General features: G+C 42.2%; 1 protein-coding gene and 1 long non-coding RNA gene across 3 annotated transcripts in view; both read left to right on the forward strand.

Moving 5' to 3' along the window:
* Positions 1-3,495: 3,495 nt before the first annotated feature.
* GMDS (GDP-mannose 4,6-dehydratase) overlaps positions 3,496-14,939 on the forward strand; it is a 417,652-nt gene continuing 406,208 nt past the window's right edge. For both annotated transcript variants that reach the window (XR_003534117.1, XM_027682650.1), the window contains exon 1: positions 3,496-3,773. Coding sequence is in view for 1 of the 2 variants with exons in the window: in XM_027682650.1 (XP_027538451.1) it covers positions 3,660-3,773 (114 nt within the window). In the remaining variant the exon portion in view is untranslated. The remainder of the gene's footprint in view (positions 3,774-14,939) is intronic.
* On the forward strand, positions 6,719-11,305 carry LOC113967230. The gene is made up of 4 exons (XR_003534118.1): positions 6,719-8,269; positions 9,901-9,953; positions 10,188-10,255; positions 11,121-11,305. It is a non-coding gene; the product is annotated as an uncharacterized LOC113967230 (long non-coding RNA).

Raw genomic sequence — 14,939 nt, forward strand, 5'->3', positions numbered from 1 at the left:
ATGCCACCATGGACTTCATAGCTGGGGACAGGATCCAAAGTGTTTGCTAGCTGCAGGTAAGCAAAGCGCCATGTGTTCTAGTCAGTGCTCTTCTGTGATCCCTGGACACTGCTCTAGTGGAGTTCAGAGCAGTATGACGTGGAAGTTACTTAAACTGTCGGATGTGGATCATTCAGAAGAATCTCAGAAAAAACAAAAATAATCACTTTTCCCCTTTGTTGCACTGAGTGATGTGGAGAAAGAGGGCTCCACTTGATTAAATGACAACTTCTAACTCCTGTACAGAACAGGATACAGTCTTATTACATCAACTTTTACTGCAGTTGTAATATGAATGATGCTATTACTGTAATAAATTAGGGATACCTTTGTCCCACAGTGAATAAAACCAGCATTTTAAATCAGCTATTTCTACTTCAGAAGTTAAAGTAAGGTTACTTATTTCCTGAAAGCACTTAGAATCGATTCACCTTTCCAAATTCCAAAAGCAATGTGGCCACATCCCCAATTAAACATGGAGATCATCAGGATTGCAATATATGTGGTATTCAAGTGTAATAAAGTTTCAGTGTATGGATGTTCTCCCTTGTTTTAACTTTTCCTTAACATGTAAGATGCTATTTTTTTGTAATCTAATGCACTTCAGTGTACACTACACTTCTCCTCCTATTACTCCTTTCTTCCTTCCTCTCAATGACATTTATTTTCTCTCCAATTTCACTCTTCTTGCTCCTTTTACATTATTTCCTGGTTTAACCAATTTGATTCTATCAACTATGCTCTCCATCCTTCTGTCTTCCCCATGATACATGTTTTTACCCATCACCGAGCAAATTTCTTCACATTTGTCCTATCTCTTTATCACCAATTCTTAGGGTGGCAGCTTTAAAGATAATGTTACACATGCTATTCTTTTTGTCTCCTCAGACTGTGTACTTGCTGGGCATAAAATTTTTACTGGACACCCATGCTTACGCAAGCATCTCCTCTTATGGGGATTCAAGGGGGCTAGAGGTGCAGATGTGTGTCAGTCTGCTGTCTCCTCTTTATGCGAAGGCCTTGCCAGTTTTTGAGGACGGAGCCAGGTCCACACAGATGTGTGAAAAAGTGATTATAGTGTGGGCAGACACAGCTCTAAGTAAGGTAGCACATGCAATGGTACAGGTGCTGGAGGCAGCAAGGAGTCATCAGTGCAGCCTAGTGCTCAGAGTGAATATTAATCCTGGAGTCCCTGGGAGATGCTGGCCCAGTTTTCAGCTGCAACCTGACATAAATTGCTGTCAACACCAAAGTAACTTCGGTAAAATCTAGTACCTGGGCCACAATTGAGTCTTCAGTCTCTTCTGTAAATGTATGTTGGAAGACTTTGGTGACAGAACAGTCTTTGTGCATTAAACCTGGAATGTGCCTGTGCATGCCAGGGGCAGACCTAGAAGGATTATGGTAGCTGACTAACAGTGTCTGCAACTACTCTGCTACTGCCAGACTTATAAACGGGACAGAAATTTAAACAAGTTTTTTTCCTTTTTTTTTCCCTCTTTTTTTTTCCCTTTTTTTTCTTTTATTTTTCTTTAGTCGGCTGGAATCTGAACTGGGTTGCATCCTGTCTCACTTCATCTGCCTGTTTCTGGTATTAGTATTGACGAAAAATAGAAGTATGAACCCTGCTAAAGTGTTCTCAGCTAAGTCTCAGCTAAAGCTGAGATGCTCCCCTTACAAAAGTGACACACGTCAGAGTCTTTTGTTCTGAATCACTCGGAAGTGCACACACTGAGTAGGAAGGAAAGCTACTGCTCTGACCAGGGGAAGAGCCAAAGGTGTCTGCCATATGAGAGTAAAACTGTGCACAAGGTCATCATTTTTGAAAGGTGTGAACCAGCTTCCCTGCTCAGTGGAGTGCTTTTGGGAATAACAGCCAAGGAAAATGCTACATCTGAAAAATAATTCTTGGAGGATATTGGACAAGTAGGGTAAGAGAAATTCTGCTTGGAGAAAGTAATTAAAAAAAGGCTCTTAACTGCACATGTAGGCCACAGGGATGTGAGCTCCTCTAGCCTAGCTTCAGGACTTTAGGTATTATCAGCCCTACTCACTGCTTTCTTGAGCAGAGGAAGGAAGAAAGAAAGCAAGATTGACTTTGCAGCACATTTAATGGACTGACAATGAAAGCTAGAAATGACAAGCTTATCTGGCCATGTAAAGGACAATTTTTAAGGCTCATGCATTGCTTTACGCAGCTCAGATCTAACAGGAGAGGGAACAACGTGTATAAGTAAGTAGAGAAAGAAAACTTGCTCTAACTCCCTCTAATCTCAAATCCTAGGTTTTCAAATAAAGTTTTGTCCCTTATTTCTGGTAAACAGAATCCTGAAATTCTCGGAATCTGATATCCGTTTATTTTTTCAGTGTCATTTTAGAACCGAGAGGGTGGCATTCATATTATTTGTGCTGTCCCTCCTCTTTGAATCTGAGATTGCACACCCATAAAGCAATCACTAGTGGAATGAAATCAGTTTTCACAAGCAGTAGTCAATGTTGCCCACTATATAAAACTGCATGTTCTTGGGAAAATATTTCAGAATCAGGATGCACATTGTACAGAATGTACAATTGGGATGACATATTGCAACTAAGTAACTGTGACATAATACAATGTCTTCATGGCATCACAGACAGTGAGGCTGCAAAAAGGGGATTTAAACTGAGAGCACGGGTAGTAGCGCGCAAAAAAAACAATCACGATTTGAGAGTACAGTCCCATTTGAAAGGCACTATGCTGTCAGACTCCACGGGTTTTCAGTGACACTGACTAATTTTTGACCATGCACCATAGTAAGCCGTAACAATAGAAAAATTATAGTAAGACAATCATCTGCGTATGCAGAGGCCCCACCATCCAAGCATACATTGAGAAAACTGGTGCAACAGCCTGCATGGATTAACAGCAAGCGGGCAGGCACCTTCTTCCTTGTACACACAGCAACCCGCTGCCTCGGGAAACGGGATGCTGATCCAGTATCTCACCAGAAGAAGACATATTTGTTACAAATCCCTTTTTTCCAGAAGCCTTTGGGCCACTTGTAACAGGCGGGAACGCCCAGGAGCAGTACATGTGTATACCGCCCCGCCCGGTGCCCTCCGCGCCGCTGGGGGCGCTGTGCCGCGGACCCGCCCGCCTCATGCGGGGCCACTCCGCCCTCCCCGACACGCGCTCAGGAAGTGTCGGCCCCGCGCCTCCTGCGAGCTCCAGGCCACGCCCCCCGCCGCGCACTCTCAACCAATCACCGCGCTCGCTTTCGGCCCCGGCGTGTCTCCCGTCCCTTTAAGGAAGTGCCGCGGCTGCTGATTGGCTGCGGAGCCGAGCCGCGCCGCGGGAGCGGTTCCTAGCGCGGGGCGCGCTCCCGGGCCGCCCCTCGGGAGCGCGCCTGCCAGGGGGGCCGCACCTGCGGGCGGGGCGGGGCGGGAGCGCCGGCGGGAGGCGAGCGCGGAAATGCTGCGGCTGCGGCGGCCGGGGCAGCGCAGGTAGCGCCCGGGTGGCCGCAGGCATCCTTCCTCCCCTCCGTGCCCGCCCCCAGCGCCGCGAGCCTGACCCCGGCGGCCGCGCCTCCGCCCCGGGATACCTCCACACCTGGGGCGCGCCCGCCGCCGCCGCCGGGAGGATGGCACAGCCGGCGGAGGAGGGGGCGTGTGCCGGCGCCGCCGCGGCACCGGGAGACGACGGTGAGGAGATGAACGGCAGGAAGGTGGCTCTGATCACCGGCATCACCGGGCAGGTAACGGCGGGGGCTCCCCTCGTTCGAGTGCCCTCCCGGCGGCGCAGGGACAGGGGATGGGGAAGACCCGCCGTGACTGAGGCCGTGCATGGGAGCGGCGGCGGTGGAGAGTTCAGAGTGGGTCTGCCCGGCGCCTTCGCTGGCTGCGGCCACCCTCACTCCTTCCCTTCTCCCTCGCTCCCTCCTTCCCTCCCGGGCACCCGGGGCGCATCCCCGCGGGTGCGTTTCCGGCACCGTGCCCGGTGCCCGCTTCCCCGCACAGTCCGCGCCGGTCTGGAGCTCCCCCTGACAGCCCTCAGCAGGGTCAGGGGCGGACACACCGCCCCGTGGGTAGGGCTTGTTTGCCCCCGGAGTGTGGAGTGTTCTTCAGCCGGTGTGTGCGAGGCGGGGAGGTGCAGTGCCTTTATGTCTCGGATTTGGACTGTTTTATAGTAACCTGTACCAGGAATTCCTGAGAAATCAGCTAAACCTGTACTGAGATGAAGTGTGAAGGGAGCATCACTGGGAAATCAGCCGCACCTAGAAAAGGCAGTATAAGGAGCCAGTATTGGGACTCATAATCGTGATGGTCTGCAGTGGGGAAGGTAGCAGTGCAAATGTGAGGCATCCTGTCATCGGATTTGGTCCCACCAGACTTGTTTTGTCACCTCTCACTTTGACACACTGGACAGCTGTGTATTTGCAGTCAGTACCTCCTTTATACCCAAATCTGAATGGATGACGAAAGCATCTACCCAGGCTACTTGTTTTTTATTCATGTATGTTAATTGCAGTTTCTAGTTTTTTGGCTATATTACTTATAGGGATAATGATGCTTTCAGAGTCCTAGTGCATTGAGCAGAAGGTGCAGGAGAAAGGTGATCAGTTTCCCTTGGAGTACCTTCTACTTGGTAAAAAAAAGATGTGCTGATGGTGAGTTTCAACCTGGTGAGACATGCAGGAAGGTCGATATATGCAGTTTGTGGCTTGTGCTGCTACTCTTCCAACAGGCAGCTTAGATAGTTGGTTGGATTGTTTGTGCACACATTGCCCTATGTTTGCTAGCAAGTGGGTGCTAAATGAAAGTTTTCCTGGACACACTTAGTCATATTTGAGGAACACCTTATTTGCAATGTAGATACTGCACACTACCTGGAAAAGTTTGCTCTCCTTCACATTGCTTATCTCTTGGAATGTGCTGGTACTGAATTACTTCTACTTGAAGGGTGCATGTCCTGTGATTGGTATAACCTGTTAAGTAAGTAATGTATAGTTAACATTAATGCTTATTTTGGAATCCCAGTGGAACAGCATTTTTCCTTTATGGCTTACATTTGATCAGTGACAGCTTCATACATGCAAGAACTTCTTCCCCTTCACCTGTGACTTGTCCTGGTATGCTTGCAGATCCACTGTGAGGTGCTCGTGTGGATTGTTTAAAAGTCCATGAGCTTTGTGAAAAAATATGTGTCAAAATGAAGATGTTGCTCTTTCACTCTGAGACAGTGTTAGTCAATGCTCTCTCTCTTTCGCTGCTGGTTTTTTTCCTCTTTTTGGTAGTAGAAGAGCCATTGGGACTTTTGTGAGGGAGTAAATCCAGAGGTGATACAGTATCATAGCAGTTTTCATCTGTTTTCTAAGAGAACCTGCACTATGCTTTGAACATTCACCCACTGTTTGTGTTTCACCTCATTATGCCTGTGCTCAGATGTTCTGGCCACACTTCTTGGCGCACTTTTCCCATGGGTTAGCAGCTGTATGCCAGTAGTGGTGCTGAGGAAAGCCGTCCAAGCACCTCTCTGACAAGATTGTAACTAAGAAGAAGAAAAACTAATGATCTCTGTATACTAACACTTTTGCTTGATGTTTATTTTTAGCAAGAGCACAGTCAGAGCTTTCCCAAGGACTACTTTGGTGCTGTGTGAAAAGTCTTCTAGGTTGTTGACAGAAGTACATTTCTCTTCATCAGAGGTAGTAAGTTAGAGGCCTGTAGCTACAACGCCATGATTCTTTCACTACTGTGTTCTCTATGTTATGTTCTCTATGTTACTTTATCTATTTTCAGAGCAGCTCTTCCTTCTCAGCTTAACCTTTGCAAGGCATATTATTTAGCATTGGAATGTGTGGAGACCCAGAGCTAGTAAAGGCCTGGGATACATGAAAGTTAGCCAGAGAGGTGGGCTTCCTTAGTGAGGACTATGCCAACTCTTGGCTTAAGATGAAAATTTTATGTTGAGTGTGGCCTCTTCTGGGGTCCTATAGTTCTCCATAATTTCAAGATCTGCTGCCAGGAATCCTAGTCCCTCTTTTCTTAGATGAACTTTAAAGAAAGTAACCATAATACTTGTTCCTTACCATCTTTCACTGGCTTTCTTTATTTTTACACAATAGCTTTTGTTTTATTTGGAGAGGCCTCACCCAGAAATGGGACACTCGGATTTTGTTTATCTGAGAACAGGCAGACTTGCATGTCCCCCTCCCTGGAGAAAATCCTAGTGCCATATGTTTTCAAAGTTAATTACCATGTGTAAAATGTAAAAATATGCTGAAGCGGAAGCTAGAGCTCAGGCTTTGTCTTTCCCAGGCAGTTACTTCAACTATGGGGCTAGAGAGACTTGGTTTGTTTTACATTCTTCCTTGAAAGTGGTGCTCTTTCAAGGTAGGAGATAAAGGTTTAGATCTCTTCAGACTGAAGATGATATAGAACAGAATCAGGTGGTAAACTCCCCTTACTTAAACTGAGCCCTTTCTGCTACTGCAAAAGGTGAGCTGACACAGTTGCATTGCATAAGGAACCTGCTTTTGTTTATGTGTGGCTAGTGTACTCTGAGAATATTTGCTGAACTAAGGCCCTGTGGTGGCCTGGTACCTGAAACAAGGATAGGTGGGAGGTAAGTACTGAGCTAACTGGACCATGACAATTTTAGGCAAATGTGGAGTTGTGCTTTTGTTCTTAGGGCACTCTTGGGCCAAGGAAAGTGCTGCTTGAACTGTAGCAACCCTTTCTGGGTTAAGATGATGCCACAGCAAGCGTGCTTTATCATAGTGTTGAAATCAGACAACTCATTATTTTTCAGAACTTCTGTATAGCCATGACCATGTGGATTTTCCATCTTTTCTACTGACAAAAGATGGAATTTTCTTTCTATGATGGAGAAAGAGTTGAGCTCAGGTAGGGTTATGTTTTGATAATGGCAAAATTGACTGATGATGCAACTTTTAACTGAAACATAACAGGGAGATATGGTACAACTGTGACTTCTGATTAATGGACTTTTAATGGGATTCATAAGACCTTAGAGCGTGCCAGAAGAGGATGGGCTGTCTGCACAGTTCCCCTGTATAGTGAGTGACTGGAGATATGTGCTGTTTGCCTGCTTACTGCACCGGTTAACAAAACCAGTTCTGGTGACTTGCTTTTCTTCTAGATACCGTATGTTGAAAGGACAGGTATCTGCAAGGGCAAATGTGTTACTGATAGGAAAGTGAGTTTGTGACCTTTGGCCACATAACAGGAAGAGTTTGCAATATGAATGGTGAAGCCACAAAGGAAAGCAAATGTCTTAATTGTATGGTCAGGACTCAAATACCATTCTGTCTACAAGGGCTCAACCTTGGTTTCTATGAAATCAGAGCAGATGTATGAACCTCTACAAATCCTGCATTTGCCTGTGGAGTTACAGTGAAATCGGTATCATTCTACCACTTGCATTACTGATAAGAGACTCTAAGCACATAGGCAGTGGTGTTATATACTCCTTTTGCAGTATTGAGATTTCCCTTATCTTCTTTCTCACACCACAGCTGTGGGACGAACCACACTTTGCTTTTTTTTTCTTTTAAATAACTTCCAGAATGAGCTAGTTGCTGTGGTTAGATGGATGAAACATTCCTGAAGTGTCATGTAGGTATTGGTCTGCTGGCAGACTACTTGTGAGTAATGCATAGCACCTTTTTTTCATTTAAAGAAAAGTATTTCAAATAAAACAGGCCTGTTGTGTGTATTAAAGCAAAACAAAACAAACCTCAAGTGTGACTCTTATTGGAAGAGTGCTTTCACAATGCAAAATATATGGGCTAGACTTTTCAAACCTTGGTATCTTGAAGAATTATTCTGTAAAAATAGGAGTTTTGAATACCAGTATTACTAACAATGTAATTCTAGATATGCAAATATGGCTTGTCTCTTATTTCTTGAAGCCACTAAAGCGGTACTTTTTGACAGCATTGTTTTCTAGACATTGTGACTAAATGTCTGTTAAAATTGCATTTAAATATCTCTTCAGAATGTGCCTGATTGTACTCCAATCAGTCTGATTGACTTTCTAAAAACTGATGCTTGTAGAAGCATTTAGATATTTGTCTTCTTGGCGAAACACCAAGAAATAATCTGTCTGAGCCTAATGATGAGGTTATATGTTGAGGTTTCTATTTTCCCCCCTCAGTTCCTGGATTATGAGCAGTAAATGTCTATGTGGTCTCTGGTTCTGTCCTGATTTACTTGGAGCGACAGGAAGGTAAGAGTTTGTAGACTGAGATAATTCAACAGGCACTTGCAAAGCTCAGTTTTGAATGAAGAAATGCATTAGAGCTCAGTGTCAGTATATGCCCAGAGGCTATTGCAAATTGTAGATAAAGAAAGCAGTTGCGTTTCTGCCTTGTGAGAGTTCTTACTGCAGCTGCATTAGAACCAGCTTCTGCTCCCTTGACTGCAGTTCTGTCAAATAAAACTTCCATTTGGCAAAACTTAAGGTAGCAACCTCAGAACGTTCAACCAAACCCTAAGATAGTGTAAAATACAACTGACAGAGGAGTGTGCATGAAGAAATATAAGAACATTCTTTTGAATTGGGTGATGTAGGTAAAGCTTGGGGTCTGCCTCTGTCTTTCTGGTATCAGAAGTTCAGTTGCTTACAGCCTTTGCTATTCCTGTAACTCACCAAACCCCTATATATGTGTACTGCAAGTTTGATGCAGGTGTTACAGTTCATAGTTTGAAAAAGGTTAACTATATCAAAAGAGGGGGGAAAGACACTGAGGAAGCAAGATTTGCAGTTGTGAATTGAGGTTAAATTGTTTCTTTTTTTTTTTTTTTTAAATTTGGCTGTTGAGATGAAACCAGACACCATGGGGCAAAGTACCAGTAATAAGAGAACATTACTTATTTTTTAGCATTAAAAAAAAGAAGAAACAAATAGGTGGTATGGAGTGTGGCTATAAAACTCTTTAATACATTGTGGCTAAAATAAATTTGTTTCTTGGAGAAGAGTTGTAGAGGAAACTGTTTAAACTTTTTTGAAAGCTTCTTTCAGTATTGTGATCAAGTGGTGAGGTGGGAATCTGTGTCACGGGGGAATGTGTATATACCTGAAAAACAGATGCAGAGAAACATTATTGCCTTTTGTGCCAGAGACAGGACATTGGTTTGCCTGGTGAAGGATAAAATTGAAAGGATTGCTTTTCTGCGTAGAAATAGGAGGACAATTTTTGCTGACACTGACTAAACCTAAATATTAGCATTGCTGCCTTTTCATTAAAACAAATAGCCTTCTGGCTAAGGCTAAATATTAGTATTGTTGCCTTTTCATTTAAACAAATATTGTCTTCATTGAAACCAGGTACTGTATTTCAGTTTGTCCCTGAGTAGCCAGGAGTTGTCTTGAGTGAGAATTTCAGGTGTGTTGAACATCCTTATCATAGTTTGAGGATACAGAGATGTATGAACACTTAACTTGGGCACAAACTGAAATACAAGAAGCTTCATTTAAACTTGAGAGGGTGTGTATTGTTTGGGGTTGGTTTTTTTTGATTGTTTTTTTTTTAAATGATGAGGAGAACCAAGCACTGGAAGAAACTGCCTGGAGAAGTTGAGTATCTGTCCTTGGAGGTATCCAGAACCAAACTGGACATGGCCCTAAGCAATCTGCACTAGTTGACTTTGTCTTGAGCTGGGTGATCCACAGAGGTCCCTTTCGACGTAAACTTGTATGATTCTACTTCTCTTGCACAGTATTGGAAGTTGAACACCTGCAGTTTGTGACAAGATGGCATAAGTGGCTTTTTGAAAACTTTGCAACAAATGAATGGTGGCTCTGGCATGAAACCTAAACTTGCCTAAAACATAATTCCAGGTCTTTTCTTTTTACAGGATAGAAATAAGTCAATTGCTATTGACTTTTATCCAAAACTCTTGAGGAAAAGGTATTTTGTTGAAAAGTAGTATAACAAATACTGAAATGGGAGACTAGAATATTATCTGAAAACAGAGGTCCTATTTGCAGAAAGATGCCTGAATTTTGGTTGCCTTGACTCCCTTTTGAAGAGAGGAGGGCTACTAGATAGTATAATTCAACTAGTGCATTAGTAGCAATCTATAAATACATAGTTCAATGCCTTACTCTTTCATATGTGTTTTATACTCTACAACATTTGCAGACTGATGGGACTTTTGTCTTCTCGGAGAACTGGGAGTCTGGGACTTTGGCTGGTCTGTGCCTGCCCAGGTGAGCCCAGCTGTATTCTGTTGCCTTTCAGAACTGTACAGTTAATGTTGGCATTTGAACATAAGTAAGCTAGAAGATATTAATGATAAAAAGTATCACTGATACAGGATTAGTTCATGTGTGTCTTGATGTATTAACTTCTGTCTTTGTACAGCTTTGCTCAGTGTTTGTGACTGCCAATGAAGTCTATTCTTTAGCTGTATACTTGAGAGGGAAGTTCTGGTAGCCTGGCTCAGCTAGCAGTCTTTTAACTCAAAGACCAGTGCAGTCAATCTGATTCCTTTGTGTTTGAACACGATATATACAGGATGTGGATCAAAAAACATTGTGAACAGCAAGGGAATTATGAGGTACTGTGCACTATGATGTGTACCTGCTGTGAAAGTAGATAAAATAGTGAAAATATTCCAGGAAAAATAAAATATTAAAGTTCACGTTAATGGTGTTAAGATATGAAACAGATAGACACATGGTAACCAAACTGGGTTTGGGAAGATGACTTCCTCCAAGTAACATTTCTCATGAAGATTTCTAATGCTGTGAATAGGGGCGCTATTGCCACTGCTGCCCAGACTGACAAGAAGAACAGAATATCCTATTGCTAGCATCATGCTGCTTGCTTACTCTTTATCTGTTGTGTCTTTTTTTTTTTCTTAATTTAATGAAGATTGGTGACTGTTGGCATAGACAGAACCTGTATTTCTTTTTTTCCTAAAGTTTTAAAGAGCTGAAGCATTGTCTTTTCTATGTACATACAGCCAACCCAATCTGAATAGAGAACTCCTGTAAAAATCTCTTCTCTATGACTTCATCTTCTTCCACTAACTTTTGGTCTTTTTTTTTCCCCTCTGATTGTCTCTTTCAGATCATTTTGACTGTTGAGTTTTCTGCACAAGGGAGCCAGTTTCTTAGAAAGTAGATAGCTATGCAGAAGGGCAAGGAAAATGGAGTGCTTGATCCTGCTGATGGCCCATATGAGAAATACTGTGAAGGTTACTACTCTGATCCCTATAAATAATAAATAAAATTTTGAATAAAAGGTTTTTCAGTGCATTTGTGATACCGGTATTCATCCTAGTGGTGCTTCCTGTTGCCCTCACCTTGTGTCTTTGAGGAGTACCAAGGCTGAGTTTCTTTGCACTTACCTATACTTTAATTTAGTTTGGGGGGCAGGGAGTACTTTCTCTTGGCAATTTCTAGCAACTTCATCCCAACTTCTTGAGAGTTCTGGGTCTGGAGTAGCATCCTGATTAAGTAACTGTTCTTACAAACTTGTCAGCTCAGTTTCTCCTACACTGTTGCAGCACAACTCAGGTTTATTTTGGAAAGCATGGTTTCCTTGAAGCACTGGGTGAATAATGGCACAAGAACAGGTCGTCAGTGTGGTAGATGTCCAATTTCCTCTTTCACGGGTATATGCACTCTCTTGCTCTAAATCTCTTGCTACTTTGGTTGCTTTTTGGCCAAGCGAGCAAAATAAAAGTTTTTTTTCTTTATTATTTTTGCCACCTCCTTCCTCTTTCATATGAGTCCACTGTTTGTTTTTTTTTTTTCCCCCCAGAACCTCAGCTAAGGAATTCCTTTGGATCATATGTATATGAATTGGGGGATGCAGTTAAGTCCAAAACGTTCAATTAAGCAAAACTGTAGAAGGTGGGGTGAGAGAGTGGAATTCTCTCCTGTTACCTGTTAATATTACTGGAAAGTCCTTATAGCTTGTTCCTTTCTAGGATGTGCACAGGCTTTGCAATCTAAATCCACAATGAAGCTTTTGTAAAGCCTGCCAAACAAGTTGATGTAAACTAGCTTATCTTGTATCACCCATGCTTTTTACATGTGGTGTTAAGCAACTGAACTTCCTCAGTGTAAATGTTGTAACAATTTTTCTTTAGTCACAAATATGCACAAAGCAGTGTACCTAAGGTGAGCTTCCTTCTTCAGGAGTATTTCCTGCTAAAGTCTCCTTTCCTCTTCTTTTTTATTATTTTTTTTAATGGGAAACCTGAATTTTGATTTGTAACTCAACAGTGTCATCTGGCAGTAATCAAGTCTAACATGACTTTGATCTGGTTGCAGTTAGTTCAGTGATAAGTACCATGGAAGACCATTTGATACTGTACCCTGAAACGACTCCATTTTGTTGAATAATGGTGCAGCTTGCCTTGTGCAGTCAAATTGGTCAGTTAGGTGTTGTGATATTGTCAGCTACTCTGTTGTGATGCTCAGAAGGACAGTGATCCAACAGGTATGTCAGCTGCAAAGTTGTACTTGCCTTGGGTGTGGAATACCATAGATCTTGGTGTTTTGCAAAGAGTTTCCAAGTAGATAAACCAGCTAATGCTGCATTTGCCATGCTTGAACACCTTTGAAATAACAGGAAGAAAGCATATGCTAGAAAAATCTGGCTAACTACTAAATGTAGTAAGATATAGTCAAATTTTATGAAATGTTTCTGTAGGGCTTTGCTTTAGCTGTCATTTGACCAATTTACTACTGCTTGGAAGTTCTTCTTAAAGGAGAATTCCTACAGCCTGTGTGGTGAATTCTAATGCAGAAGGAAAAAATTTGCCATGTTAAACGTCCGAGTGCTTTTGCTGTAATGAGAAGATGCCTTGTTTCTGCCGCATATCTGACACCTGCATAGCTATAACATATGTGCCTCTTGGCTCTTGGTTATGCTGTCAGGTATCCTGTAGCTGTTCTTGCGTATTCATAGGCAGCTTGAGGTAACATGTCACCGTACTGCAATGGAAGCCTTAACCCACCCAACTCCCAATTTAGAAAACAGTAGGCAGTTCTTTTGTTTGTATCCTATGATGTCTGAACCCATGCCAGAAGTAGCTTGAGGATATTTACCACTTTATGAATGGAAATAAGCCCTTCCCAAGGCATATAGATTGGTATATATGTCTTGCAGAACATAAAACCCTAAGTCAAGCAGGAAATACTCCTGACTGTTCCTATTTTTATGCTTCTAGTTTGATATGCTGCAGTCCCTCCTGACTGCTACTCTAGGTCTTACCTGTAAACTTCTACTGGTGCTATTCTGGAACTGGGTAGCAATATCTGACCGTTTAGGTTGCTACTTATCAAACTGCAGGCACACTGTAGTGGGGTGTGATTATTTGGTCTATTTTTTTTCCCTAACATTTGTTTGGTGCATGCAGACTGTTTAGGTGCATTAGCAATGGCTGGGCTTAATCAGTGATACTGGAGATGACCCATAGCTTCCTTTTAATTGAGATTTCTCTTTCGGAAAGATAAGGAACAGACACACTATCTTTGGCTGCGGATCAGTGTCCTTGCCTTTTTTTAGCACTGATTCCACTCCCTAGGAGCATAAACATTACTGTGGAGCAGGTTTGGTTTTGAAAACTGAAATTTCTGGCTACACTTTCTGGATTTCATACAACTAAATAATTGTGGTTTTGATGTCAGTGTAATTCTTGCCATGATTACACAGTAATAGTCTGTCAATGTATTCCTGCCAAAATTGAGCATGCTGTTTGCCTCAGAAATTAAATACTATTAAAATACTACAAGATAAACAGTATAAAAGGGACACAGAACTCTTCAGGCCTGCGTGCAAAATATTATATTCTTCCACCTTTTAGGTGTATTTTTGAGGTGACTGTGTTGCATGGGAATACTTAAGAAGGTACTGCTGAGAGGCTTTTTGCTGGTGCTCATTTGGCTGTTACTGGTCAAGCATTGGTCTGCTGAAACCCTGGCCTGGTCTGTTATCAGCAGACCTTTACAGATTCTTTGCTAATAAGTCATTTTTTTCCCCCTCAGTGTTCTCAATGATACTGGAAGCTGTTCCAGAATCTGGCTGGCCTTTGAAGAGCAGTGGGTACTCTGTGGTTGTAGATCTGCAGGCAAAATAAAGTTAGAGAATTGTTCTTGACATGTGAGGGCAAGGAAGTTATGAAGACCAAGAGTTAAATTTTGCTTTATGCCCTTGCTAATCCATTTTAGGAGAACAGTTATGTTTGCAGCTGATCAGAGACTGAAAACTTACAATTGTGGGGTTTTGCTTCATGTATTTGATTTCTTACAATTCTTAAGGTCACCTGATATATGTTAAATATTTCTATGTTCTTATTGCAGCACTTTATAATTGAATATATAGTGCAACTGTTTCAGTCGTTTTTCTGCACTTCAAAGTGAGAAGAGGATTTTTTCTAATTTGAGAATTTTCTGTTATTTAAAAATAAAATAAGATAATAAGACTGACCGTATCTCCAAAATGACACTTGCTGTATTTTTATTGGTATTATCCTTGTGTTTTCACACTCTTCTCTTTATGCTGGCTCAATATTTAGTCATGTTGTAAAAACCATCTTTGTGGAAATGCATTATTATGCTGGTGTTTTTGATTTATGAAGTCTAGGTAGAACTTCAAATATTTACATTGTCTGTTGCTTTGCTTGTTTAAACATTATGAGTGATCAGACTTCTTCTTAAAATTGGAGAATAACTCAAATGGGGAAATTCGTTATAGAGTGCAATTCAGCTCTGTCACATGCAAACTCTGTCGGTTTTAATCATACCCGAGGATCTCACATCTGACTGTTGCCTTGATCAGTTAAAGGGAAGTGTAACACAGACTTGGCAAACGGAAAACAAATTTAAGACTACTAAAATTTCCTAAGCAGTGATGCTGTGGTTTTGATTTTGATAA

This window comes from Neopelma chrysocephalum, unplaced genomic scaffold (assembly GCF_003984885.1).
Source record: "Neopelma chrysocephalum unplaced genomic scaffold, ASM398488v2 Primary Assembly neopelma1_22b, whole genome shotgun sequence".
NCBI classification, from domain to species: domain Eukaryota; kingdom Metazoa; phylum Chordata; class Aves; order Passeriformes; family Pipridae; genus Neopelma; species Neopelma chrysocephalum.